General features: G+C 48.9%; 1 protein-coding gene across 3 annotated transcripts in view; it reads left to right on the top strand.

Annotated features, from left to right (window-relative positions):
- septin3 (septin 3) overlaps nucleotides 1-24,011 on the top strand; it is a 102,229-nt gene that overhangs the window by 75,664 nt on the left and 2,554 nt on the right. For all 3 annotated transcript variants that reach the window (XM_078237681.1, XM_078237679.1, XM_078237680.1), the window contains exons 5-8: nucleotides 6,573-6,710; nucleotides 11,037-11,154; nucleotides 14,723-14,818; nucleotides 17,109-17,205. In XM_078237681.1, the coding sequence (XP_078093807.1) occupies nucleotides 6,573-6,710; nucleotides 11,037-11,154; nucleotides 14,723-14,818; nucleotides 17,109-17,205 (449 nt within the window). The remainder of the gene's footprint in view (nucleotides 1-6,572; nucleotides 6,711-11,036; nucleotides 11,155-14,722; nucleotides 14,819-17,108; nucleotides 17,206-24,011) is intronic.

The following is a 24,011-nucleotide window of genomic DNA, read 5'->3' as shown; positions in this document are numbered from 1 at the left end:
TCTTTTAAAAAGCATTTGGACAGTTACATGGGTAAGATGGTTATAGAGGGATATGGGCCAAACGCGGGCAATATGGACTAGATTAGGGGTTTAAAAAAAAGGGCGGCATGGACAAGTTGGGCCAAAGGGCCTGTTTCCGTGCTGTAAACCTCGATGACTCTATGGGCCTGATTTTACCATTTTCATTCTAAGTGCTGAATCTGGGCGCAATTCAGATCCGACTTGGAAACCTGTTTTCCGGCGCCCCCATACGCATTCAGCCTAAAAAAAAATATTGGGTCTGAATCGCGCTGTGGGTGGGGCTTATCGCGCCCGAAACGCTGCAGCTCCGATCGCAGCCTTCAACCGCGCATACGCAGTGAGAAAATAATTTGAAAAACGCACCCGTGTCAGATCGCTCCCGGCCGCAAAAAGCGGATAAAGCGGCCCTGGAGCAAAAAGGGGGAGCGATGGCCCCCACAGACATCGCCCCACCCCCACAACATAACTGTCCCCCTTATCCACTCACCCCCCCTCCCCACCGCTATCCAGATCGATCGCGACACTCTGCCCCCTTTCCCCCTCACCGATCACCCGCAGACTGGCAGCGGTCCCCCCCGCCCCCCCCCCTTCTATCCCCCCCCACCAGAGAATGATCGGGCCTGCCTCCTCCCCCTCCCCCACCAGAGATACATCTGACCCGCCTGCCTCCCCCCCCCCCTCCCCCACCAAAGAATGATCTGGCCTCACTCCCCCCTTCCTACCAGAGAACGATCTGGCCTCCCTCCCCCCTTCCTACCAGAGAACGATCTGGCCTCCCTCCTCCCTCACCCCCCGTCACTGGAGAATGATCTGGCCTCCCTCCCCCCCTGCCAGAGAATGATCTGGCCTTCCTCCCCCCGCCCCCTCCCCGCACCCCCCCCCCCGCCCCCCCGCACCACTAATCTGAGTCAGAGCGCCGTTGGAAGCTCTGAACTTACCTCTTCAGCAGCTGGAGCGCCCGAAACAAACCTTTGCCGAGCAGCTCTGTTTCGTGCCAAATCTGGACACGCGAACGTGATGGTAAAGGAGGAAATGCTGGTAAAATTGGGCAGGCAGTCCAATAATTCCATTTAAATGCATGCAAGTTCAGGTCGCGGCCATTTTCGGGCCGTGGTAAAGTGGGCATCTGCGCAGATGTGGACACAGATCGCACTAATCCCCTCACGCCCAACTTTGCCAAGTTTTCACGCCCAAAACGGGCACAACGCAATGGCAAAATCAGGCCTTATGACTCTAACAGGACACTTAAAAAATATCAACGGGATTGGACAAAGTCAACATGGATTCATGAAAGAGAAATCATGTTTGACCAATTACTGGAGAATAGATCAGGGTATTGGATGTGGTATATTTGGATTTTTAGAAACTTTTTGACAAAGTCCCATGTAAGAAGTTAGTGTGAAAAATTAATGTGCATGGGATTGGGGATAATGTATCTGCACGGATTGGCAATTGTTTTGTAGATAGAAAACAGAGAGTAGGAATAAATGGGTCTTTTTCCAAATGGCAGGCAGTGACTGGGCCCCCACAGATGGATTCAGAACTGGCTTGGCCATGGAAGACAGAGGGTAGCGGTGGAAGGGTGTTTTTCTGAATGGAGGTCTGTAACCAGTGGTATTCCGCAGGGAGCAGTGCTGGGACCTCTGCTGCTTGTAGTATATATAGATGACTTGGAAGAAAATGTAGCTTGTCTGATTAGCAAGTTTGCAGATGAGACTAAGATTGGCGGAGTTGCAGATAGTGATGAAGATTGTCAGAGAATGCAGCAGGATATGGATAGGCTGGAAAATTGGGTGGAGAAACGGCAGATGGCTAAATGCGAGATGATGCATTTTGGTAGATCCAATTCAGGTGGGAGCTATAAAATAAACGGCAGAACCATCAGGAGCATAAACACACAGAGATCTGGGAGAACAGGTCCACAGATCCCTAATTGTGGCAGCACAGGTGGAAAAGGTGGTGAAGAAAGCATACGGAATGCTTGCCTTCATCGGCCGGGGCATCGAGTATAAAAGTTGGTAAATTATGTTACAGTTGTATAAAACGTTGGTTAGGCCACATTTGGAATACTGTGTTCAATTCTGGTCACCACACTTCCAGAAGGACACGGAAGCTTTGGAAGTAGTACAGAAAAGGTTTACCAGAATATTTGATTTGATTTGATTTATTATTGTCACATGTATTAGTAGACAGTGAAAAGTATTGTTTCTTGCTATACAGACAAAGCATACTGTTCATAGAGAAGGAAAGGAGAGAGTGCAAAATATAGTGTCACAGTCATAGCTAAGGTGTGGAGAAAGATGCACGTAGTGCGAGGTAGGTCCATTCAAAAGTCTGATGGCAACAAGGAAGCTGTTCTTGAGTCGGTTGGTACGTGACCTCAGACTTTTGTATCTTTTTCCGGATGAAAGAAAGTGGAAGAGAAAATGTCCGGGATGCGTGGGGTCCTTGATTATGCTGGCTGCTTTTCTGAGGCAGCGGGAAGTGTAGACAGAGTCAATGGATGGGAGGCTGGTTTGTGTGATGGACTGGACTTCATTCATGACCCTTTGTAATTGCGGTCTTGGGCAGAGCAGGAGCCATACCAAGCTGTGATACAACCAGAAAGAATGCTTTCTATGGTGCATCTGTAAATGCTGGTGAGAGTCGTAGCTGACATGCCAAATTTCCTTAGTTTTCTGAGAAGGTAGAGGCATTGGTGGGGCTTTCTTAACTATAGTGTCGGCATGGGGGGGACCAGGACAGGTTGTTGGTGATGCAGACATGTAAAAACTTGAAGTTCTCAACCATTTCTACTTCATCCCCTTGATGTCAACCGGGACATGTTCTCTTTTACGCTTTCTGAGGTCGATGACAATCTCCTTCGTTTTGTTGACATTGTGGGAGAGATTATTGTTGCTGCACCAGTTCACCAGATTCTCTATCTCATTCCTGTACTCTGTCCCGTCATTGTTTGAGATCCGACCAACTACGGTGGTGTCGTCAGCAAACTTGAAAATCGAGTTGGAGGGGAATTTGGCCGCACAGTCATAGGTGTATAAGCAGTATAGTCGGGGGCTGAGGACGCAGCCTTGTGGGGCACCGGTGTTGAGGATGATCGTGGAGGAGGTGTTGTTACCTATCCTTACTGATTGTGATCTATGGGTTCGGAAGTTCAGGATCTAGTCGCAGAGGGAGGTGCCGAGGCCCAGGCCACAGAGTTTGGAAATGAGTTTTGTTGGAATAATGGTGTTGAAGGCTGAGCTGTAGTCAATAAATAGGAGTCTGACATCGGTGTCTTTGTTATCTCGGTGTTCCAGGGTTGAGTGCAGGGCCAGGGAGATGGCGTCTGCTGTGGACCTGTTGCGGCGGTCGGCAAACTGTAGTGGATCCAGGTAGTCCGGGAGGCTGGAATTGATTCATGCCATGACTAACCTTTCGAAGCACTTCATAATGATGGATGTCAGAGCCACTGGCCGATAGTCATTAAGGCACGCTGCTTGGCTTTTCTTAGGTACCGGGATGATGGTCATCTTCTTGAAGCAGATAGGGACCTCAGATTGTTGTAAAGAGAGGTTGAAGATGTCTGTGAATACCCCCGCCAGCTGATCCGCGCAGGATCTGAGTGCTTGTCCGGGTACCCCATCCGGGCCAGTCGCTTTCTGTGCGTTGACCTTCGAGAAAGCTGCTCTGACATCTGCCATGGTGACCCCAGATACAGGTTCATCCAGGGCTTCCAGGGTGGAGGGCATGCTGTCACTGACCTCTTGCTCAAAACGGGCATAGAATGCATTGAGCTCATCAGGGAGAGGTGTGTTGGAGCCGGCGATTTTACATGCCTTCATCTTGTAGACTGTTATGTCTTGCAGACCTTGCCATAGTCGGCGGGGGTCGGTGTGGCTAGCCTGGGACTCTAGCTTGGTCCGGGACTGTCTTTTGGTATCTTTGATGGATCTCCTTCGATCGTATCTCACTTTCTTGTATAGGTCAGTGTCGCCTGACTTGGACGCCTCAGACCTGGACTTCAGCAAGCAGTGGATATCCCTGTTCATCCATGGTTTCCGGTTGGGAAACACATGGATTTGCTTCTTTGGCACACAGTCTTCTCCACACTTACTGATGAAGTCAGTCACTGTAGTGACGTACTCGTTCAGGCTGGTGAACAGTTGGAAGCTTTTTCCCCAGGGCAGAAATGACAATTACAAGGGGGCACAAGTTCAAGATGAGGGGGGAAAGGTTCAGTGGAGATGTGCGGGGGACGTTTTTTACACAGAGGGTGGTGGGGGCCTGGAATGCGCTGCCAAGTGAGGTGGTTGAGGCAGATACGTTAGCGACATTTAAGACTTATCTGGATAGACATATGAACAAACGGGGAATAGAGGGATATAAACAGTTGGTCTAAACAAGAGAACGTAATCGGCGCAGGTGGGCCAAAGAACCTGTTCCTGTGCTGTACTGTTCTTTGTTCTTTGTCCACAGGAATCAGTGCTTGGGCCCCCAGCTATTCACAATGTACATCAGTGATTTGAACGAGGGAACCAAACGTAATATTTCCCAAGTTTGCAGCAGACACAAAACTTGGTGGGACTGTGAGGAATGAGCAGGATGTTAGGAGGATTCAAGGTGATTCAGACAAGTTGAGTGAGTGGGCAAATGCATGGCAGATGCTGTAAAATGTGGATAAATGTGAGGTTATCCACTTTGCAGAGTGAAACAGAATGGCCGAGTATTATTTAAATGGTGATTGATTGGGAGATGTTGATGTACAAAGGAACCCGGGTGTCCTTGTACATCAGCCCCTGAAAGCCAGTATGCAGGTACCACAAGCAGTTAGGAAGGCAAATGGTATTTTCACCTTCATTGCAAGAGGGCCTGAGTACAGGAGCAAGGATGTCTTACTGCAGCTGTACAGAGTCTTGGTTAGATTACATCTGGAGTACTGTGTGTACTGATGGTCTCCTTATCTAAGAAAGGATATACTTGCCTCAGAGGGAGTGCAGCAAAGGTTCACCAGGCTGATTCCTGTGATGGCAGGATTGTCGGATGAGGAGAGATTGGGTCAACTGGGCCTGTATTAGAAGAATGAGAGAGGATCTCATTGAAACGTATGGAATTCTGACAGGGCTGGACAGACTGGATGCAGGGAGGTTGTTCCCTCTGGCTGGGGGGTCTAGAACCAGAGGTCACAGTCTCAGGATATGGGGTAGACCATTTAGGACAGAGACAAGGAGAAATTTCTTCACTCAGAGGGTGGTGAACCTGTGGAATTCTTTGCCACAGAAAGTAGTGGAGGCCAAGTCACTGAATATATTTAAGAAGGAAATAGATTTCTAGACTCCAAGAGCGTCAAAGGAAATAGGGAGAGTGCTGGAGTGTGATGTTGAGATAGAGGAGCAGCCATGATCATATTAAGGGCAGTTTGGTGGCACAGTGGTTAGCACTGCTGCCTCACAGCGCCGGGGACCCAGGTTCAATTCCCGGCTTGGGTCACTGTCTGTGTGGAGTTTGCACGTTCTCCCCGTGTCTGCGTGGGTTTCCTCCGGGTGCTCCGGTTTCCTCCCACAGTCCAAAGATATGCCAGGAAGGATGTGGAGGCTTTGGAGAGGGTGCAGAGGAGGTTTACCAGGATGTTGCCTGGTATGGAGGGAAGATCCTATGAGGAGAGGCTGAGGGATTTGGGATTGTTTTCGCTGGAAAGGCGGCGGCTAAGAGGGGATCTTATTGAAACATATAAGATGATTAGAGGTTTAGATAGGGTGGATAGTGATAGCCTTTTTCCTCTGATGGAGAAATCCAGCACGAGGGGGCATGGCTTTAAATTGAGGGGGGGTAGTTATAGAACCGATGTCAGGGGTAGGTTCTTTACCCAGAGGGTGGTGAGGGATTGGAATGCCCTGCCAGCATCAGTAGTAAATGCGCCTAGTTTGGGGGCGTTTAAGAGATCCGTAGATAGGTTCATGGACGAAAAGAAATTGGTTTAGGTTGGAGGGTCACAGTTTTTTTTTAACTGGTCGGTGCAACATCGTGGGCCGAAGGGCCTGTTCTGCGCTGTAATGTTCTATGTTCTATGTTCTATGCCGGTTGGGTGGATTGGTCATGCTAAATTGCCCCTTAGTGTCCAAAGATGTGTAGCTTAGATGGATTAGTGGGGTAAATGTGTGGGGTTACAGGGATAGGGCAGGGGAGAGAGCCTGGGAAAGATACTCTGTCAAGGGATCAGTGCTGATTCAATGGGCTGAATGGCCTCTATTGCACTGTAGGGATTCTATGAATGGCATAGCAGGTTCGAAGGGCCAAATGGTGAACTCCTGCCCCTATTTTGTATGTGTTCATGTTTCTAACTGTACAGAGTGGGATGTTTAGATGCTAATCTTTAACACAGCTATCTGAAATTCCTCCCTTCTTTATTTTAGCTGAAGTGTTGACCTGGATGACCCCTTGTGTTAAAATAGTGAAGGACAAATGAACATTATATCCCAGAGTGTGGAGTCAGGGTCAGCGTTGTCCCCTCACAGGGAGGGCCTGATTCTCTGTGTGGTCATTGGCTCTAACCTTTCCTTGGTGTGTTGCAGCTGGGAACCAATCGAGAAGTACATCAGTGAGCAGTACGAGAAGTTCCTGAAGGAGGAAGCAAATATCTCGAGGAAGAAGCGGATTCCTGACACCCGGGTGCACTGCTGCTTGTACTTCATCTCACCCACCGGCCACTCGTATGTAACAAACACTTTAATATGTCCCACTAAACAGTCTCTGTCTAACCTACCAGCTCTGTCTCTCTCTCTCTCTCAACACCTCATAAAGGCATGAAAAGAGATAACGCCTGTTAGAATGTAACCGGTGACAACTCAGATAGAATGTGACCAATGGTAACAAGCTGTAAGGGTCAGCTGACCCACGGAACCAATTACAGAGTGATGTGATAGTCAGCTGACTTACTATAAATAAGAACCTGTTGGGAATTGTGGGAAGCTTGGAGTGGCCCAGGGCGAGGCCCCAAGACTGGAGTAATGGGCGTGGGTTTTCTCCGGGTGCTCCGGTTTCCTCCCACAGTCCAAAGATGCGCGGGTTAGGTTGATTGGCCATGCTAAAATTGCCCTTAGTGTCCTGAGATGCGTAGGTTAGAGGGATTAGTGGGTAAATATGTAGGGATATGGGGGTAGGGCCTGGGTGGGATTGTGGTCGGTGCAGACTCGATGGGCCGAATGGCCTCTTTCTGTGCTGTAGGGTTTCTATGATTAAATCCTTTCTTTGATTTGTAAGTTGGAGTAAGTTTTGTTATATTTTTATTGTCTGCATTTGAAGAGTTCCTTTCAGGGAAACAACGCTTTCCTTGTTTTTATCACAGGAGGGTCTAGACAGGCCAAGAGATTGTGATAATCGGGTATATAGGACCCAGTGAGGATACTGTGTGTAATAATGGGCTCTGTACTCTATACAGATTGAGACCTTAGAGAGGATGCTGGGCTGATCCACTCAACTCTCTGCAACAGAATGTAGAGATCAAGGGATGATCCACGCTGGACTATAAACCCCTGACTGGAGACCACCTGCTGGTCTAGGATCAGGAATGAAATCTCCCCCCCCCCCCACAACCACCCCCCCTCCCACCATCCCCCTCTCCAACCCCACACCCTCCTCTGATGGTTTGTTGGGTCTTAGTTTAATATCTTTCAGAAGACTCGATGTGTCGAAGGGCCCTTTCTGTGCTGTATGACTCTATGACCGCATCTCCAACAGTGCAGCACTCCCTCAGTGTGGCACTGGAGAGTCAGTCAGTCTCTGAAACGGGATTTGAACCCACAGCCTTCTGGCCAGAGAGTGCCACCCACTGAGCCGTGTTTAACCAAAAACAAACATGGAATCATCCATGGAGGCATTTCAGTGCAAATACAGAGTGATGATTGGTGGAAAAAGCTTATGGAATTAGCCATCCATTGACTGTCTTAGAACGAATGTCTTTGCGATTGACTTTAGTAGCAATAGAAAATGGTTAGCACTATTTCAGAATCAAAGAATCCTACAGTGCAGAAGGAGGCCATTTGGCCCATCGAGTCTGCACCGACCACAATCCCACCCAGGCCCTATCCCCACAACCCCATCCATTTACCCTAGCTAGTCCCCCTGACACTAAGGGGCAATCTAGCATGGCCAGTCCACCTAACCCGCACATCTTTGGACTGTGGGAGGAAACCGGAGCACCCGGAGGAAACCCACGCAGACACATGGGTTTTTATTTGTCCAATAAAAGATGTAATTGCATTGGAAGCCATTCAGTGAAGGGTCACTCCACCCATTCTGAGGATGAGGGGTTTAGCTATTGAGGAGAGGTCGAGCAGGTTGTGCCTGTATCCATTGGAGTCTAGAAGGTTGAGAGGGGACCTTTATTGAGACACATTGAGGGGACGGGACAGGGTGGGAGAGACTAGAACCAGCAGACAATTTAAAAATAACTCTCTCCTCGACCTTCACCCCATTCCCACCAATTTATTTTATGTAGTTTTGAATTTATTTCCATTTCTTCCATTGTTTCATTTTTTCAATTTTTTATATCTTGCTTTGCATCTTTATTCCCTCACCAATGTCTCCCCCCCCCCCACCCCCCCTCCCCCACCACCCCCCCCCCCCCCCCACCCCCCCCCCGCCCGGGCCTATTCGGGCCATCTGTTACCTGTCTCAGATTGTCCTTTGACACACTGTCAAAGTCCAAAGATGTGCGGGTTAGGTTGATTGGCCATGCTAAAAATTGCCCTTAGTGTCGTGCGATGCGTAGGTTAGAGGGATTAGTGGGTAAATATGTAGGGATATGGGGGGAGGACCTGGGTGGGTTTATGGTCGGTGCAGACTCGATGGGCCGAATGGCCTCTTTCTGTACTGTAGCGTTTCTATTCTATGACACTGCTCGCCCCTGTTCTGTCATTGACACATTCTGATCTTTTAATGTGCCGCTATTAGCACCATTCTCAGCCATGATCACCGCCATTTATATTCCCTTATCTTTTTGTCTGTGACATCTTTTGTCAATGTCTCACATCTCCTCCAACCGCGAGCCCTCTATTCAGCTCCCCCCTCCCCCTCCCCTTGCCCCCGACACCCCTTCGGTACAACAATTTAAATCTCATCCCATTTCCTCTTGTCTTTAGCTCTGACGAAGGGTCATCCAGTCTCGAAACGTTGGCTCTATTCTCTCTCCACAGATGCTGTCAGACCCGCTGAGATTTTCCAGCATTTTCTGTTTTTGTTGTGTTAAATATAAGTGGTCTCCCCACTAACACAGAGACGAGGAAAGCATTTTCCTCTCAGAGGGTCTGTGAAATTCTCTGTCCCAGAGAGCAGGGGAGGCTCGATCAGCAAATATATTCAAGGCTGAATTCCACTGACATTTGATCGACAAGGGGGTCAAAGGTAATGGAGCGCAGACAGGAAGTGGGAGTTGAGACCACAACAAAAGCAGCCATGATCTTTTTGAACAGTGGGACAGGCCTCAGGCAGAATGGCCTCCTCTGGCTCCTTGGTCCTCTGCTCCAATAAGTCCTCTGGAACATTGGTAGTGTTGAGAGACTTCATTGCGACAGGATTGGAATTGGAATGGGGGAATGACAGGTGATCAGCCATTGAGGTGGCTCCAAGTAAAATGGGAAAGGCTGAGCGAGGAAGAGAAGAGAGGCGGCGACTGTAATGGTACCATCCCGAATTAGATCTCAGCAACAAAAGGGGTCAATAGAACAAAGAACAAAGAACAGTACAGCACAGGAACAGGCCCTTCGGCCCTCCAAGCCTGCGCCGCTCCCTGGTCCAAACTAGACCATTCTTTTGTATCCCTCCATTCCCACTCCGTTCATGTGGCTATCGAGATAAGTCTTAAACGTTCCCAGTGTGTCCGCCTCCACCACCTTGCCCGGCAGCGCATTCCAGGCCCCCACCACCCTCTGTGTAAAATGCGTCCTTTTGATATCCGTGTTAAACCTCCCCCCCCTCACCTTGAACCTATGACCCCTCGTGAACGTCACCACCGACCTGGGAAAAAGCTTCCCACCGTTCACCCTATCTATGCCTTTCATAATTTTATACACCTCTATTAGGTATCCCCTCATCCTCCGTCTTTCCAGTGAGAACAATCCCAGTTTACCCAATCTCTCCTCATAACTAAGCCCTTCCATACCAGGCAACATCCTGGTAAACCTCCTCTGCACTCTCTCTAAAGCCTCCACGTCCTTCTGGTAGTGTGGCGACCAGAACTGGACGCAGTATTCCAAATGCGACCGAACCAACGTTCTATACAACTGCAACATCAGACCCCAACTTTTATACTCTATGCCCCGTCCTATAAAGGCAAGCATGCCATATGCCTTATTCACTACCTTCTCCACCTGTGACGTCACCTTCAAGGATCTGTGGACTTGCACACCCAGGTCCCTCTGCGTAACTACACCCTTTATGGTTCTGCCATTTACCGTATAGCTCCCCCCTACGTTAGTTCTACCAAAATGCATCACTTCGCATTTATCTGGATTGAACTCCATCTGCCATTTCTTTGCCCAAATTTCCAGCCTATCTATATCCATCTGTAGCCTCTGACAAAATTTCCCCCAGCACCTCTTAACTCCGAGGACAGGATCTTCCAACCCGTTAATGTTCAGTCTGATAGCTTCCATGCACTGGTGTGTGGGCTCACGGAGAGGACAGGATCCGATCCAATGAGGGTTAAATCATAGCCTCCCACCTCAAACAGCCCTATCCTCCTCACCCCCCTCCCCATCCTCAACCCCTTCCGCATCCTCCTCAACCCCCTCCGCATCCTCCTCACCCCCCTCCGCATCCTCCTCACCCCCCTCTGCATCCCCCTCACCCCCCTCCGCATCCCCCTCACTCCCCTCCGCATCCCCCTCACCCCCCTTCCGCATCCCCCTCAACCCCCTCCGCATCCCCCTTACCCCCTTCCGCATCCCCCTCACCACCTCCGCATTATCCTCTGCATCCTCCTGTACCCCCCCGCTCCACCCTCCACAGGTCCCTGACTGATGTCTTTGTCTTTCTAGGCTGCGGCCCTTGGATGTGGAGTTCATGAAGCGACTGGGAAAAATAATGAACATTATCCCTGTCATTGCAAAGGCTGACACAATGACCCTGGAGGAGAGGCACGAATTTAAACTGAGGGTGAGTTGCTCCCTAACCGCATCCCTCACTCCGTCTCTGTGTAAACCCAGTGAGGAGGCGGCATCTGTAGTTTTTTCTCCGGGAGATTTAGGTGATTGCTACAATGGAGGTGGGAAACTCAAAGCAAGCTCGAGAAACAGAATCTCATCCTTTGACTGGGCACCTTACAGTAACTCAGACTCAAGACTGTGTTCAACATATTCAGATCATAACCTCTGCCCTCACTTTTTCAAGCAGCAGATATTAGTCATGAATCTCCTGTTGCTATTTACACCTCCTCTCGAAAGATCCTCCGTTTTTTTACTTGCCCCTTTACCGTTCCCACTTTGACCCTTACACCATCGTCTCTTTTGTCATTAATCTCTCATCAGCAGCCTATCAGAACCCCTCCTATTTGCACTTTCCTCCTCTCTCCCCTTATCCTGCCACAATTATACTCCTTATACACCTGTGACTGTGCAGCCAAATTCCCCTCCAACTCAATTTTCAAGTTTGCTGATGACACCATCGTGATGGGTCGGATCTCAAACAATGACGAGACAGAGTACAGGAATGAGATAGAGAATCTGGTGAACTGGTGCGGCAACAATAATCTCTCCCTCAATGTCAACAAAACGAAGGAGATTGTCATTGACTTCAGGAAGCATAAAGGAGAACATGCCCCTGTCTACATCAATGGGGATGATGTAGGAAGGGTTGAGAGCTTCAAGTTTTTAGGTGTCCAGATCACCAACAACCTGTCCTGGTCCCCCCATGCCGACACTATAGTTAAGAAAGCCCCATCAACGCCTCTACTTTCTCAGAAAACTAAGGAAATTTGGCATGTCCGCTGCGACTCTCACCAACTTTTACAGATGCACCATAGAAAGCATCCTCTCTGGTTGTACCACAGCTTGGTATGGCTCCTGCTCTGACTAAGATTGCAAGAAACTACAAAGAGTCGTGAATGTAGCCCAGTCCATCACGCAAACAAGCCTCCCATCCATTGACTCTGTCTACACTTCCCGCTGCCTCGGAAAAGCTGCCAGCATAATTAGGGACTCCACGCACCCCGGACATTCTCTCTTCCACCTTCTTCCCTTGGGAAAAAGATATAAAAGTCTGAGGTCACGTACCAACCGACTGCCATCATTCCCGGCTGCCATCAGACTTTTGAATGGACCTACCTCGCATTAAGTTGATCTTTCTCTACACCCTAGCTATGACTGTAACACTGGATTCTGCACTCTCTCCTTTCCTTCTCTATGAACAGTATGCTTTGTCTGTAAGGTGCACAAGAAACAATACTTTTCACTGTGTGCTAATACATGTGACAATAATAAGTCAAATCAAATCAAAAAATCAAAAATTCTTGCTTAAATCAGTCACATTTCTAACATTTCCCAGGACTGATGAAACATCATCGACCATAAACATTAACACTGTTCTCTCACCATGGAGGCTGCCTGACCTGCTGAGTATTTCCAGCATTTTCTGTTTTTATATCATTATCTGTTCCTCTCAGACCCAGAGGATAGATAATAAGATCCAAAAGTTTGTCTCCTATTTTTTGTTTCCTGGCTAACAGCTCGGTGTTCAGTGCTAATTTAATAAAGCTGTCAAGAATTGTGTTAAAATATAACAGACAGGAATTTTCACAATCTCTTTCACAAAAGTGGTAAAGATAGCAGCTGGATAGAAATAAACACATTTCCAAAATGTTCTGGAAACTTCAGCATGTCCAGTGTTGAAATTACTCCAATAAGCGGAGAAGATGTTTATTTGGATTTCCTGTCCCGTTGGGGAGTGTAGAGAGGATTGCATTGGAGAAGGGACTGTCTTGTAGAGGGGACTGTACTGTAGAGGGGGCTGTACTGTAGAGGGGGCTGTCTTGTAGAGGGGACTGTCTTGTAGAGGGGACTGTACTGTAGAGGGGACTGTACTGTAGAGGGGACTGTCTTGTAGAGGGGACTGTCTTGTAGAGGGGACTGTACTGTAGAGGGGACTGTACTGTAGAGGGGACTGTACTGTAGAGGGGACTGTACTGCAGAGGGGACTGTACTGTAGAGGGGACTGTACTGTAGAGGGGACTGTACTGTAGAGGGGGCTGTACTGTAGAGGGGGCTGTACTGTAGAGGGGACTGTACTGTAGAGGGGGCTGTACTGTAGAGGGGGCTGTACTGTAGAGGGGGCTGTACTGTAGAGGGGGCTGTACTGTAGAGGGGACTGTACTGTAGAGGGGGCTGTACTGTAGAGGGGGCTGTCTTGTAGAGGGGGCTGTCTTGTAGAGGGGACTGTCTTGTAGAGGGGACTGTACTGTAGAGGGGACTGTACTGTAGAGGGGACTGTCTTGTAGAGGGGACTGTCTTGTAGAGGGGACTGTACTGTAGAGGGGACTGTACTGTAGAGGGGACTGTACTGTAGAGGGGACTGTACTGTAGAGGGGACTGTCTTGTAGAGGGGACTGTACTGTAGAGGGGACTGTACTGTAGAGGGGACTGTACTGTAGAGGGGACTGTACTGTAGAGGGGACTGTACTGTAGAGGGGACTGTACTGTAGAGGGGACTGTACTGTAGAGGGGACTGTACTGTAGAGGGGACTGTACTGTAGAGGGGACTGTACTGTAGAGGGGGCTGTACTGTAGAGGGGGCTGTACTGTAGAGGGGGCTGTACTGTAGAGGGGACTGTACTGTAGAGGGGACTGTACTGTAGAGGGGACTGTCTTGTAGAGGGGACTGTCTTGTAGAGGGGACTGTACTGTAGAGGGGACTGTACTGTAGAGGGGACTGTACTGTCGGGGGGACTGTACTGTAGAGGGGACTGTCTTGTAGAGGGGACTGTACTGTAGAGGGGACTGTACTGTAGAGGGGGCTGTACTGTAGAGGGGACTGTACTGTAGAGGGGACTGTCTTGTAGAGGGGACTGTCTTGTAGAGGGGGCTGTACTGTAGAGGGGGCTGTACTGTAGAGGGGGCTGTACTGTAGAGGGGACTGTACTGTAGAGGGGGCTGTACTGTAGAGGGGACTGTACTGTAGAGGGGACTGTACTGTAGAGGGGACTGTACTGTAGAGGGGGCTGTACTGTAGAGGGGGCTGTACTGTAGAGGGGGCTGTACTGTAGAGGGGGCTGTACTGTAGAGGGGACTGTACTGTAGAGGGGACTGTACTGTAGAGGGGACTGTACTGTAGAGGGGACTGTACTGTAGAGGGGGCTGTACTGTAGAGGGGGCTGTACTGTAGAGGGGACTGTACTGTAGAGGGGACTGTACTGTAGAGGGGACTGTCTTGTAGAGGGGACTGTACTGTAGAGGGGACTGTACTGTAGAGGGGACTGTACTGTCGGGGGGACTGTACTGTCGGGGGGACTGTACTGTCGGGGGGACTGTACTGTAGAGGGGATTGTACTGTCGGGGGGATTGGATTGTAGAGGGGATTGGATTGTTCTGTAGGGGGGTTTGTACTGTACTGTGGGGGGAGAGAGGGGTGGGCGGTGGGGGATTGTAGACTTTGCAGCCTGATTCTGAGAGTTTATTTCGGGATTAGTAAGATTAAGGGCTTTGATTTGTTTTTTGGTATTTTGACCTGTCAGGTTCGGAAGGAGCTGGAGGCAAACTGCATTGAGTTCTACCCACAGAGAGAATTTGATGAAGATATGGAAGATAAAATGGAAAATGACAAGATCAGGGTGAGTCGGAGCCCATGTCAAGCTGAGACACATAACCAGCTTTGTGTTTGGAGGGTGCTGCTTACAGAATGCATCTTCCCAGTCTACTGTATCTTAACAGCAAGTTTTACAAACTTGTAACTATATCCAAATGTAACAGCTAACCGTCTGTGCTCAACCCCATACCGACCCAGGGCCTGGGTCATGTGTCTTCACATGTTGCTGTGTGGGTGGTCCCACATTAACCCTGTATATGCCAGACCCTTCTACCACAGTGCGGGCCTCTCCAGGTATATTCAGGCTTGTAAAGGTATGTACATTGTGTGTGGCTGTGTCTGTACAGGCGTGTGATTAAACCAATTACAGAAAAGTATTGAAGTCCCTCATTCCTAGCGATGTCGTGACCCTCGAGATCTTGTCTTTTGCAGCAGGCCTGCTGACCCTGGAGCACAACTTCATAAAGCTGAGAATTATACAATATATGTGTTATGATGTAGGTTGGCCTGAGATCTCTGAGCCACAGAATCACCACAGCAGGGTTTGCCGTGACGAATTGTGTGTTAATAAACACAGCAATTACAATTGCAGAATCCCAGAAGCCACCACAAACCCTGCCTTACTTTTCTTAAGTTTATTTATTCGCCTCACAAGTAAGGCTTACATTAACACTGCAATGAAGTTACTGTGAAAATCCCCTGGTTGCCACACTCCGGCACCTGTTCGGGTACACTGAGGGAGAATTTAGCACGGCCAATGCACCCTAACCAGCACATCTTTCAGGAGATATGCTAATACAATTCCTTGACCAATGCTCAAACTCAGGCTCTACTCGGTGAGCCAGACTTATGGCGCTCTCTCTTTTATGGTGGTCAGGATTTGTCTTCACAATTCCCCCCTCTTCCCGAACAGCATTTTGCTTCCCCCGCTGTCCAGCCAGCTGGTTTGAAGATGGGGTTGGGCGGGGGGTGTGGCGAGTGTGGGTGGGGAGGTGGGGGGTGGTGAGGGGGGAGCGGCGGGGCTGTGTGTGTGTGTGTGTGTGGGTGGGAGGCTCATAACATGTAGCAGTTGGCCCACCCCCACCCTGTCTCCCTGGAGGGCAAGGAGGGGGTGGCGGAGGCTGATCCTGGGCCTATTGAGGCCCTTATTTGGCCAATTAATGGCCACTAAAGTGCCTGATCCTTCCCTCATTGCTGTTATACCCATGACAGAGAGAGGCCGACACCAAATGAGTAGCCCAGTAGCATTAGCTATGTGAGCCAAGAGAATCTATAGAATCTGTACAGTGCTAAAGGAGGCCATTCAGCCCATTGAGTCTGTACTGACTCTCCATCAGAGCATCTTACCCAGGCCCACCCCAACTCCCTATCCCTGTAACCCCATAGTCAATCCTAACCCGCACATCTTTGGACTGTGGGAGGAAACCGGAGCATCTGGAGGAAACCCACGCAGACACGAAGATAACATGCAAACTTCACACAGACAGCGACCCAAGGCTGGAATTGAACCCGGGTCCCTGGTGCTGTGAGGCAGCAGTGCTAACTGATGTCTGGGAAGGGAGTGGGGTCCCTTTGAGAGGGACTTTGGGAAGTCCCATGCCCATTGAAGGCACTGCCCCCCCCTAAGGTCAAATCTTCCTCTAACCCAGTCCCCTCATCCCAGCCTTTCAAGCCCACCCCTTCCCACTCCCCTGGTTGGGTCCTGCCCGCCAGACCCTCCTGATAGCCTGGATGTACCTTCGGTGTGGAGGTGCCGGCGTTGGACTGGGGTAAACTCATGCCATCCCTATGCTCATGGGCTTACCTTCGGTCCAACCTCCATTCACTCCTCTCCTTTGGGTTCCAGTTGTAGTCCCAGACGTGGCCACCGCCAGAATGTAGCGCTGCTGGGACTACAGCGCTTCTGGACGTCCGATTGGCCAGCAACTCTTTAAGGTGGGACGTCCTCTCCCGATAAAGGCAGAAGTCTCACTCTTACCCCATTAACACCCCACAAATATTTTAAATGGCTGCTGACCAGACAACAGGGCAGGATGGGAAACCTCATGCAAAAACTCCTGCCTGCAGGAGGCCATTTAATCCCTTGAGTCTGTTCCATCGTTAAATAAGGTCCTGACTGATCCCCATATCCCCCTTGGACAAAAAAAACTGAAAACAATTAATCTGGCATCAATTTCCCTCTCTGAAACAACCCAGTTTGGGTGGAGAATCTTTCGTAAGAGTTGTCCCTGCTACATATTTCCAATCTTTCTGGATGTTGTTGCGGAGTTACTTTTCATTATTTATCTGCGTTGTCTTTCTTTCCAATCTCGCAGGAAACCATGCCCTTCGCCATTGTCGGCAGTGACACCGAATATCAAATAAACGGGAAGAGAGTCTTAGGCAGGAAAACACCCTGGGGCATCATTGAGGGTGAGTCTGGGGCTTGTCACTGTTACCATGTTGGTACAGTTCCTGGGTCAGATACCAATCAGTGCCTCTCTCCTCAGCCTATCTGTTAACAGCTGCCTTGTACCTCCCTCATGCCCCAATCCTTCAACAGTCATTGCTCGTCTGAACCTCCCTCGCTCCTTCCTCCATTAAACTCCAAAGCTTCCACATTCTGTCCCTCTCCAGCCACGGCATCAGAATCACTTTTTTTTAAACTTTATTCATTAGTCACAAGTAGGCTTACATTAACACTGCAATGAAATTACTGTGAAAATCCCCAGTCGCCACACTCTGGTGCCTGTTCGGGTACACTGAGGGAGAATTTAGCATGGCCAGTGCATCTAACCAGCACGTCTTTTGGACTGTGGGAGGAAACCCCTCAGTCCACCCGGAGGAAACCCACGCAGACACGGGGAGAACGTGCAGACTCCGCACAGACAGTGACCCAAGCCGGGAATCGAACCCGGGTCCCTGGCGCTGTGAGGCAGTGGTGCTAACCACTGTGCCACCGTGCTGGCTGTGGCATCTTCTTCACTTTGGGGTTTCTCAAGAGCCTGCTGTGAACACTGTGGCCCACACTTCGCCTGGGCTGACTCCTAGAAATATTCCTAGGGAGCTAATCATTTCCTAACCCAACGCCATTTAACCCATCCCATGACCCAAGCCGGGAATCGAACTTGGGTCCCAGGTGCTGTGAGACAGCAGTGCTAACCACTGTGCCACTGTGCCACCCCTAGGCTCATGGGCTCCCATTTTACTGTATTGCCCCTCAGGACCTCACGCCTGTGAATCTCATCCTTCCTCTCTCACACCGGCTTCAAGGTTAACACCATCGAACCATCTCACTCTCCTTCCCACGCTTTACACCTTTCATGCTATTACACACCTTAGCCCATCATTAGATTACCCCACAGGAAATAAATACCATTTAAATGTTACACGCAAGGCTTAGGTCACTGGATGTTGAGTGATCTAATTTTATAAAAATCTTCTACACAGTTTTTGTACAATCCACTCTCCCCGAGAGTCCAATCACTTTCCACCCCAGAGTTACCCAATCCCTGCTCAAGGTAGACTGATGAAGATTACCCTCTGGTACTTTGCTAACCGGTGCTCCTCCTGTCCGAAGCCAAAATAGTGAGTGGACAAACCAAGGACTATCTATCTTCCCAGACCTTGTCCACGATTTATCTGCACACATGCACTTCCCAGGAGGGGCCACTAGATGGTGGTCAGGAGCAGCTGCCGTGATTGGTTGCTCTGGTTGAGGTCCGCACAGGTCAGGGTGGGTGATATATTCCTGTAAATGAAAGACTTGCATTTATATAGCACCTTCTCATCCCTGTCCAAAACATAGCAGCCAATCAGCAAAGTTCCATAAATGACAGTGTGATAATGATCAGTTAATCTGTCTGAATTGGCTCTCTCTGAATGGATGCCGTGGGATCTGTTCCAGCAGCTTGGGAGAGCAGGCAGGGACCTCAGATTGTGCCAGGAACATGCTGACAAGGGGTTTGACGCCTGTTTGGGGACATTTCTGAGATATTCAATGGTCTCTGGTACAGGATGATGAGGGGCTTAACCAGCGCTCTGTGCCAGGGTCACTGCTCAAAAGACAAGGAGGTCCAAAGAAAGCTTCTTAGACCATTCTATACCTTCCAGGGCCAATGCTGTGGCTGTGAATCCTCTCTGACTGTGCTAACACTCTTCAGTCTATCTCTGCTTCTGGGAATAGCTCCAATTCATCCACTAACCACATTCCAATGTTAAATGGCCATCTTTGAGCATGTACAAGACAGAAATCACTGGGTTTCTAGAGACGAGTGACACCAGGAATATGGGAATAGCGGTGGAAAATGGTGTGGAGTTGGATGAACAGCCAAGATCCAATTGAATGGTGGAACAGGCTCGAGGGGCCAAGTGGCCGACTCCTGTTCCCATGTTTCTCATTCAAGATGGCGTCAAGCACATAGCAGGAAGCAAAATGGAAGGCAGAGGCTCAAAGCCCCGATTGAAAACAAATTATTCAGAGCATTTAAACACTCGATAACTAAACATATTACAGCACATATTGGAGGAGAAGGGAAATAGAATTAGAATTGATAGCGTCAAGGAATAGAATCAGAGGATGGTTACAGTGAAGGATGAGGCTATTCAGCCCATTGTGTGAGCCTATCTGCCAGAGCAACTCACCTAGACACACAACCCACCCCGCAGCTCAATATATCTTTCTGTTTGGATCATTATTTAATTCTCCTTTGAAAACCTTGATTCAACCAACCTCCACCACACTCACAGACAGCACATTCCAGACCCTAACCACTCGCTGTGTGAATCTGTCTCCACCACACTCTCACACAGTGCATTCCAGATCCTAACCACTTGCTGTGTGAATCTGTCTCCACCACACTCTCAGACAGTACACTCCAGATCCTAACCACTCACTGTGTGAATCTGTCTCCACCACACTCTCAGACAGTACACTCCAGATCCTAACCACTCGCTGTGTGAATCTGTCTCCACCACACTCTCAGACAGTACATTCCAGATCCTAACCACTTGCTGTGTGAATCTGTCTCCACCACACTCTCAGACAGTACACTCCAGATCCTAACCACTCACTGTGTGAATCTGTCTCCACCACACTCTCAGACAGTACACTCCAGATCCTAACCACTCACTGTGTGAATCTGTCTCCACCACACTCTCAGACAGTACACTCCAGATCCTGACCACTCGCTGTGTGAGAAAGGTTCTCCTCATGTTTCCATTGCCTCTTCTGACAATTACCTCCAATCTGGGACCTTTGGTTCTCGTTCCTTCCACCAATTGTGTCCAGACCCCCCCAGCATTTGAACATCTCTCTCAAATCCCCTCTCAATCTTCACCTTTCCAGGGTGAACAGTCCCAACCTCTCCAGTCTATCTACATAAACTGACATTCCTCATCCCTGGAACCATTCTTGTAAATCTATTCTGCGCTCTCGCTAATGCCTTCATGTCCTTCCTAAATGCTTTAGCAGGACGCTCAGTGAGATGATAGCCCCTATCTGTAATGAAATGATTCTCTGATGGACAGCTGTGATTCTATCCCCGCAGGTTAGTGATGTGTCGTATATTCTGTTTCAATCCAATGGCGTTTAATACAGACTTTCACTGAGTTGAGTGGATTGGTTTGATCAGTTAGAACAAAGAACAAAGAACAGTACAGCACAGGAAACAGGCCCTTCGGCCCTCCAAGCCTGTGCCGCTCCTTGGTCCAACTGGACCAATTGTTTGTATCCCTCCATTCCCAGACTGCTCATGTGACTATCCAGGTAAGTCTTAAATGATGTCATCGTGTCTGCCTCCACCACCCTACTTGGCAGCGCATTCCAGGCCCCCACCACCCTCTGTGTAAAAAACATCCCTCTGTTTACTAAACCATCGTTGATATAAACTTGGGGCAGGAATTTTACAGTCCTGACACCAGCAGGCATGATGGGAAAAATTGGAGTGCCGTTCTGGTCTGCATATTTTCCCATCCCACCCATGCTAATGCCAATCGGTAGCTGGATCAGGAAATCCCGGCCGTAGAGTTGGAAAACCGTCTACATCTAGAGTCAGGCAAAGCACACCCTTCTGTCTGTTTTTTTGCTCTGGAACAGTTTGTTAGCCTGAAGGCCAAAGGCTTTTAGCTTGAGGGTCGCCTCTCCTCATCAAGCATGGCTAACCAGGAATCTCTCGCACTCTTACTCTCTGCCATTGGCCTGTTTTTCATTTATTCATTCGTGGGACACGGGTGTCTATGGCTGGCCAGCATTTATTGCTCATCTCTAGTTGCCCTTGAGAAGGTGGTGGTGAGCTGCCTTCTTGAATCGCTGCAGTCCATGTTCTGTGGGTTGACCCACAATGCCGTTAGGAAGGGAATTCCAGGATTTTGACCCAGCGACTATGAAGGAACGGCCGATATATTTCCAACTCAGGATGATGAATGGCTTGGAGGGGAACGTATAGTCACAGAGGTTTACAGCATGGAAACAGGCCCTTCGGCCCAACTTGTCCATGCCGCCCTTTCTTTTTTAAAACCCCTAAGCTAATCCCAATTGCCCACATTTGGCCCATATCCCTCTATACCCATCGTACCCATGTAACTATCTAAATGCTTTTTGAACGATAAAATTGTATCCGCCTCTACTACTACCTCTGGCAGCTTGTTCCAGACACTCACCACCCTCTGTGTGAAAGAATTGCCCCTCTGGACACTTTTGTATCTCTCCCCTCTCACCTTAAACCTATGCCCTCTAGTTTTAGATTCCCCTACCTTTGGGAAAAGATATTGACTATCTACCGTGTCCCTCATTATTTTATAGACCTCTATAAGGTCACCCCTCAGCCTCATCCGCTCCAGAGAAAAAAGTCCCAGCCTGTTCAGCCTCTCCTTATCACTCAAACCATCAAGTCCCGGTGGCATCCTAGTAAATCTATTCTGCACTCTCTCTAGTTTAATAATATCCTTTCTATGATAGGGTGACCAGAATTGCACACAGTATTCCAAGTGTAGCCTTACCACATGCAACAACCTACCATGCGCTACCTTGTCAAAGGCCTTGCTAAAGTCCATGTAGACAACATCAACTGCACTGCCCTCACCTACCTTCTTGGTTACCCCTTCAAAAAACTCAATTAAATTTGTGAGACATGATTTTCCACTCACAAAGCCATGCTGACTGTCCCTAATCAGTCCTTGCATCTCTAAATGCCTGTAGATCCTGTCTCTCAAAATACCTTCCAACAACTTACCCACCACAGATGTGAGGCTCACTGGCCTGTAGTTCCCAGGCTTTTCCCTGCAGCCCTTTTTAAACAAAGGCACAACATTTGCCACTCTCCAATCTATGATGATTCAAATATCTCTGCTAGGGGACCCGCAATTTCCTCCCTAGCCTCCCACAACGTCCTGGGATACACTTCATCAGGTCCCGGGGATTTATCTACCTTGATGCGCTTTAAGACTTCCAGCACCTCCTTCTCTGTAATATGTACACTCCTCAAGTCATCACTATTTATTTCCCCAAGTTCCCTAACATCCATGCTTTTCTCAGCAGTAAATACTGATGAAAATATTCATTTAGGATCTCACCCATCTCTTGTGGATCCACACATAGATGACCTTGTTGATCCTTAAGAGGCCCTACTCTCTCCCTTGTTACTCTTTTGCCCTTTATGTATTTGTAGAAGCTCTTTGGATTCTCCTTTGCCTTATCTGCCAAAGCAATTTCGTGTCCCCTTTTTGCCCTCCTGATTTCTCTCTTAACCCTACTCCTACACCCACTTGTAGGTGGTGGTGTTCCCATTTACCTGCTGCCCTTGTCCTTCTAGGTGGAAGTGGTCGTGGGTTTGGAAGGTCTGTCTAAGGATCTTTGGTGAATTGTGTGTTGAAACTCAGTCTGTTTGGCCGTGTTATGAACGCACCTTCCTTGGACATCAAGTCCTGGGGTGGGACTCGAACCCAGAGCTTCTCGGAGGCAGGGACACTAACCCACTGCACCACGAGGCCTCCCAACTGGAACAAAGACAGAGCTTTAATTCATGGTGACATTTTCGATGATTAAATAAACACGAACGGCAGAATTCTCCAGCCCCCCCTGCTGACGGGATCTTTCAGTCCTGCCAAAGTTGACTCCCGCCGCTGGTTTCCCCGAGTAGCAATCACCATTGACTTCAGCGGGACTGGAAAATCTGCAGTCAATGACGTGCCACATCCATGACGGGAAGTGCCCCTTGGAGGGGCTGGAAAATCCCACCCATCATAGAAACTGCCATTGCACCCAACACCATCTCAAAGTAAAGCAGGGATTGCTTAGCAGGTCAAAATTTATTCAATCATACGCAGGAGCGAATTACTGAGAAAAGTAAGCCCTGCTCAAAGAATCAATGGTTACAGTGGCCACAGATTTATACTTTCCCCTTGTATGACCAATTTATTCTGACTAACCCAATTAACTGCAAGAATCTCACAACCCCATTTAAAGTCCAACAGGTTTATTTGGTATCACAAGCTTTCGGAGCGCTACTCCTTCATCAGGTGAGTGGAGAGGTGGGTTTCACAAACACGGCATATATAGACAGAGACTCAATTGCAAGATAATGTCCGGAATGCGAGTCTTTACAGGTAATCGGGTCTTTACAGGCGGCCTTCAAAACACATGACAATACAGAATCACTGAGCAGAAACTGATAGCCAAGTTCCGCACACATGAGGACGGCCTCAACCCTGATCTTGGGTTCATGTCACACTATCTGTAACCCCCTGGGCAAGCCTGGGCTTGCAAAATCTCACTAACTGTCCTGGCTGGAGACAATACACATCTCTTTAACCTGTCCTTAACCCTCTCTCCACTCACATTGTCTGCACCTGTAGAGACTTGATTACCTGTAAAGACTCGCATTCCAACCATTATCTTGTAATTGAGTCTCTGTCTATATATGCCGTGTTTGTGAACACAGCTCTCCACTCACCTGATGAAGAAGCAGCGCTCCGAACGCTCGTGATAGCAAATAAACCTGTTGGACTTTAACCTGGTTTTGTGAGACTTCTTACTGTGCCCACCCCACTCCAACGCCGGTATCTCCACCCCAATTAATTGCAAAATTCAATCAGTTACAATTAACCCATTGACAATTATAAAGTCAACAAGCAACTTATTGACCCCAAGTTGCCTCACACCAAGTGGGAGTAAAAAGAAAACCAACATTCTATAGCGACTTCCGCAACCTCGAGACATCTCAAAGTACGTTGTAACAGCA

The sequence above is a fragment of the Mustelus asterias genome, chromosome 21, assembly GCF_964213995.1.
Source record: "Mustelus asterias chromosome 21, sMusAst1.hap1.1, whole genome shotgun sequence".
NCBI lineage: Eukaryota > Metazoa > Chordata > Chondrichthyes > Carcharhiniformes > Triakidae > Mustelus > Mustelus asterias.
Note: the sequence above shows the minus strand (reverse complement) of the source record. Positions and strands in the feature narration are given on the sequence as shown.